Raw genomic sequence first — 6,000 nt, 5'->3', positions numbered from 1 at the left:
CTCCTAGTAGTCGCGTGCTATGTTTTCTTTCCTTTCACCTTCTCTTTCGTAAATAGAATTAATTAAGATTGATTTATGAAATCAAATAAATGAATAGTTTTTTAGTGATTGTTTGGTGCCTTACATATAAAAGAAAATAATTTACTATAATTTCTGATGAGAATATTTTGAATACAATTCAAAAATAAAAATTCATCATGGAGAATTATAGTAACATATTTGAATTATGCTTTATTTATACATATATGTTTTAATATGACATTGTAATATTTTATTTATTTATTTTCATTTTAAAATGTGATATCATTTACGAAAAATTATATGTTCGCTAGTGGACACAATATAATAAATAACCACCCTCCAAACAAGCAGTAATATTTTATTTATTTATTTTCATTTTAAAATGTGATATCATTTACGAAAAATTATGTGTTCCCTAGTGGACACAATATAATAAATAACCACCCTCCAAACAAGCAGTTAAAGTTGAAAAGGATAAAACGAATTGCGTAACCCAGCACTGAATTTTCTTGGGCGGGGACCAAAAGCAAATAATCCACTATTTTCTCCATCTCAATTTGTTGGTCTGATTAACTTAATACGGAATTTAGAAAAAACTTTATAATTTTAAATTAAAAATATATAAAACATATCAAAATATTGTTTAATCTTGTAATCTTAAATAAGTGAGATGAAAGTTGAAATTAAAAAAAATAATTATATATATATTACCTTCTTTTTAAATGGATTAAAAAAAAATTGAAACAAAAGAAGTCGTACATACGTCACAGTCACATGGGGCAAACCAGCACATTATACTTGTTTTCCTATAACTGATTGAAAATGAACTAATTTGGAAGGTACATTAAATGTTCCTTTGGGCACATGGTATGAAGTGTCTCACCCAATCACCTCTTTCTTTGATATGCTTACCAAAAACAACGCAGATAGAGGTGCACCCAATCGAGAGATGCAATTAAAACGTTTATGTTGTACAAGGAAATAGTAATGACAAACTAATGCACGCAACTTGCTACCAATGCTATGTTATGAGCCATATATTCAGCAACCCTTGTACGATGAGAGTCCGGGGGCAGACTACGAGGTGCCAAGGGTTCATCCGAACCCCCTCGATAAAAAATTACACGGTATATATAGGATATTTTGAACCATCTAAATCAAAAAGGAGATATAGCCTAATGGTACTAGACTCCCAAACTAAGGCTGCGAATATTATCCCCAATTTGCAGATTCGATTCTTGCTAGGTGCACAGACTGCCTAATTTTTTAAAATTGAATTATTTGCTGGTGTATAACTAATACTTTAAGAAAACGGTAGAATAACTTAAAACATTTTCCTTTTGACGTTTGTATATGCACTCTAGTTCACACATCCTGGTAGAGCCAAGCAGGCTAATACATGCACAGAGTTGGAACAACAGAGAGACTTCTAACTTTGTCATCCTGCGGGCTTGGATTCATACAGCTGCTAGGAAAAGCTTGTATTCACTATTCATCATCAATCCATCCTAAATGTTAACTATATTCCCTCTCACAACATGGCAATACATGGAAACATTGATGTCTTTTGTACTGCAAAGTTGGCTACTGCAAAAAACTCACTCCGTTGAAAGATATCTGTAACTGTTACTTCTCCAGATTCCTGGAGTATTGAGAAGTCCAGAATGCAGGAATGAAATGCTGTGAGTGATTGCAGAAAGACAATACCCTTGATTGAAAGTTGAACTACAGCTCAATTGATTAGTGCCACAATTTCCATTTAAAGTCACACATCTCCATCAAGTGAACAAGAGTCGTATAAAACATGTTGAAATCCAAAAGGCCCTGAGCTCTCCACGGCTCGTTTAATGCTAGGAAACCGATCAGCCCATAATGAATATGCTACACCAAATTTAAACACAAGTAGAATAAGCAACTGCTTCTCAACTTTTTCAAAGTTAGGAAAAAAGAGAATATAAAACATTGAAATATTATACCTTACTTTTTTTTTATACTAAAATTAAGACATTTGAACACTAAGATGTGCATTAAGATTTAGATATTTGAATCTTAATACTCCTCTGATTTTTAAGATATATTACGATTTGAATATTAATAATTAAGATGATTTTTTCAACATTAAAGCATATAAAACTTGTCTTTATTTTAAAATTAATAAATATAAAATTTAATAAAATACTAAATTAATCTAATATTAGCTATATTAACAAAATATTTTTTAAAACCTATATGGCGGTTGATGATGACGATGGCCCGTGGGTGTCAATTGAGGATGCTGGTGGTCGTGGCTCGTAGCTAGTGGTGATAGTGGCTAGCATTAGTGGTTAACAACGGTGGTTACCAGTTGGTGGCGATTGATAATTGTGGTGGATAATAGTAAAAGTTAATGGTGGTGGTGAATGGCGAAGGTGGTTGAAGATATATAGTGATAGTTAATAGTAGCGATAGGGGTGGATCTATGTGCAAGAGAGGGGGTGCCACGCCAACCAATGCCTCGATTGAAAAATTGTATATGAGTATATTTATAAGAAATACAATATATATTAACATTGCCACCCAAAGTAATAAAAGGCTTCAGTGTGCCATCGACAAATAACTGAACATTCCACCCAAGATACGCGGGTTTGAAAGTATGTGCAGCCAATATTTTACCCACTTTTTGCTTGTAGCGGCTTCAACTCCTCCTTTTTTCAAAATCTTTTTCTTTATTTAATTCTTTACTTATATTCTTTATTAATTCAAATTGACTTTTGATTCTCTCACAATATTATATGCAACAAAACATAAATGCAATGCAATATAAATATATTGAGGTAACAGTTTTAGATGATTTATACAAGTTCAGATTTTTAATGTGATTTTTTTTTCTTTATCAAATTTTTAGTGAATAAGACCTCTTATTCCTAAAAAAAAATGGACTTCTAATTAGATATCTTGAACCTTAGAATATATAAAAGAAAACATTACTTAATATGCATATTCGATTGATTTGTCTATAAAAAGCGGAAAAAAAAAATCTGAATCATAACACATAATTGAAGAAACCGATCCGTTTATTCTTTTTGAAAAATGTGGCATTCAAAACCTCCAAATCTTGAATCCGCCTCTGGCTAGTGATATATGCATGCGGTAATGGTGGTAGTGGCGATGATTGTAAATAATAGCTAGTTGTGGTGACGATTGACTATGGGTGATTGACTATGGGTGATTGCCTTGTGATGGTAAACAGAGGCGTATCCAAAATTTTTAGAGGATGACTGCACTTAACACTATCATTTGGTTCGATTCCATAAAATTTTGTCTCGACAACAACTTGATGAGCAAAAATAATTAGCACTATTATCACAAAAAAAGTATCATTCAATTTATAATTGGTCTTAACAAATTTTCATATTTTAACGCAATTATTAATAGCATTTTTTTATCCAAAAGCATTCACTTCACAACTTAAGAAAAAAATACCGAAGTAAAAGATAAAAAGAAAGAAATGATAAGAAACTAAGAAAAGTGTGATCATTATTCGTAAAATTGTTGTTTAAAACACAAGTGGAAAGAAAATCCGTCTTTCTTGGGATAAGGCATAAGTAGCCACTAAAGTATGACTTAAATCCTAGCGACACACCTTAACTTAACTAAAGTCTTATTACCCCCTAAATTATTTTAAAATAAAATAAATACACCTTAAATGCTGACGTGACATAAAGAGTATGCACTCTCTTGAAGGCAAGTTATGAGCGAAAAAATTGAAAACATGTCCTTTTTTAATTGGACATTTTACATTGATATTCAAACTTATATGTATTTATTTTTCTCATTTTTTTCTTTGTAAAATATCTATTTCCCTCCTCACTTTAAACTTTTTATTTTTTTCTCTTTCATTAATTTCTTGTCTTTTTAAAAAATTACGTGTTTTTTTAAAAAAAATAATAATTTAAGGTGTACTTTAATTTTAATGTTTTAATTATTTTTTATATTTTATTTGATTTTCTTCACTTATTTTGATATTCATCCGAAATTTATTGATTTTAAATACAAGACAATTGGATTAAATTTGAAATCAAATCAAATCAAAAGGAACGATAAAGAAAATAAAAAGAATAAATAAAAATCAATTGAAGATAAAAAAAATTGATTTTTTTAAATACAAGGCAAAAACAAATTAAAAAATTGTGTTTATTAACTTAACTTAAATAAAAGATAAGGAAAATAGAATATTTAAAAAAGAAATTATCTTTAAAAAAGTTTAATTTTTTTTAAAAAAAAAATTGTTTTTACACATGCGGTGGTGCGTGTAGTACAAACGCAATTAACTTAACTGGTTGAAAGTGTAATGTTAGCATAAAAAGTGCATGAAAATACAAAAAAAATGAGTTCGGAAGGGAGGGGAGTAATAGGACCATAATAAGGTGTGCTGCTGGAATTTCGGTCTCATGCCCCTCTGTGAAAATCCACCCCTGATTGTGGATGAGGATGGTGGTTGTGGGTGGTGATAATTGATAGTGGTGAGCGGCTGTAACAACGACATTAGCGATGAAAGTGGATGGAGTGGTGGTGAATTGACATCTTAGTAGAATCGTTGCATAGACAGGATTTTACCCAAAAAACAATCCGACTTGATGACCGAGATTTGATTTATCAACATTAAGACCTTCATGAAGTAAAGCAAATGAGACCTTATATTTTTAATATAAGAGAACTACGAACCTGAGGTAATTATCTGAAAAAGATCTACTTCAGCTTTAGCATCATTGGATATCAAGTCCTGGATTCAGCCAGAACAATAATTTGTCAACTGGAGTAACCAAAATCACAGCTAACAGATCATTTCTTTGGCATGTTTATTTTCTCATGTCCATTTTAAATGGGAAGGGGAGCATGGGGAAGATCGGATGCTGAGATTGCCTGTGAGTAATCCCAAACTATGAAAAAGCTATTGATGTACAGTCAATTAGGCAATAACAGAACAGTTGAAGCATAAGCAAGTGAATTACCTGACCACACATTACAAAGCTTCGTCTAATGAGCTTTGACAGATTACCAATATCACCGCTAGTGAAGTCTGGATTATTTAAAAGAGCTTCCTCTGATGTCAAATCAAGTATAAGTGAACAGATGCTTGCTGCCATCATGATAACAGATGCATCATCCATACCCTCTGGAATGCAAATATATAAATTTAAGAAACCTTTGGAAAGCAACCAAAAACCAACTAAGTGAGAGATGGTTGAGACAGTATGTCTCAAGAGACAGAAACCAAGCATCTACCACCTCTAGTGCAATTTGTTAGGATCAGTAATTTATAGATACATAAATGTACTATATTCTTGGTGGTCACAAATAACGGAAAATTTAGTGATGACATGGAGGAAGAACAATTTGTTACTCAAGCACGGGTCTTCATTTGTTTTAACATAAATATATTTCAGATTGACATCAACATGCTCTAGTTTTATTTGTAAATAAAGTCAGAAACCCACCCAGGGGATTATGAAGTCAGAATTTCGTTAAGGTTTCTCTGACATCCCAACAAAATAATTCATTATCACTGTTTATTTCTTAAAGTGTCAATTCTCTTTATCACACTAACAGGGGCTGGGGTAAATAACATCATTATTATTAGCTCTTTACTTTTTAAATTGAAGGATATGCTAATAGGTATTATTTTTGTTGAGTTGCTTATTTAGATATTTTATCTTGTTTGTGCATCATTTTGATGTTCTTTTAAAAATTTTGCCCTTCGCTTCTCGCTTTAAGCAAACTATGCCTTTATTTCTTTTTTCCGCTTCGTGTTCTCAAAAACACTTAGGCCAACTCTTACTCACTCAAGGGATCCTCCAAGCTCAAAGATATAGTCCCACTGAGCAACTCATACCCCTCGTCCTCTTTCCCCTACCAAACCCCACATTCTGGTCCCTTGACTCAATCCCCGTCATCGTCGTCCTGTTACTCTACATATCTAGAATCCCTCCCTCTACGCAG

General features: G+C 32.0%; 1 protein-coding gene across 2 annotated transcripts in view; it reads right to left on the bottom strand.

The window, feature by feature from the left end:
* Nucleotides 1–1,336: 1,336 nt before the first annotated feature.
* Nucleotides 1,337–6,000, bottom strand: part of LOC129889101 (uncharacterized) — a 30,427-nt gene continuing 25,763 nt past the window's right edge. For both annotated transcript variants that reach the window (XM_055964244.1, XM_055964245.1), the window contains exons 16-18: nt 5,013–5,176; nt 4,726–4,783; nt 1,337–1,902 (exon numbers count right to left, since the gene is read on the bottom strand). In XM_055964244.1, coding sequence (XP_055820219.1) covers nt 1,787–1,902; nt 4,726–4,783; nt 5,013–5,176 — 338 coding nt within the window. In that variant the 3' untranslated portion in view covers nt 1,337–1,786. The remainder of the gene's footprint in view (nt 1,903–4,725; nt 4,784–5,012; nt 5,177–6,000) is intronic.

Source organism: Solanum dulcamara, chromosome 5 (genome assembly GCF_947179165.1).
Source record: "Solanum dulcamara chromosome 5, daSolDulc1.2, whole genome shotgun sequence".
Lineage (NCBI taxonomy): Eukaryota > Viridiplantae > Streptophyta > Magnoliopsida > Solanales > Solanaceae > Solanum > Solanum dulcamara.
Note: the sequence above shows the minus strand (reverse complement) of the source record. Positions and strands in the feature narration are given on the sequence as shown.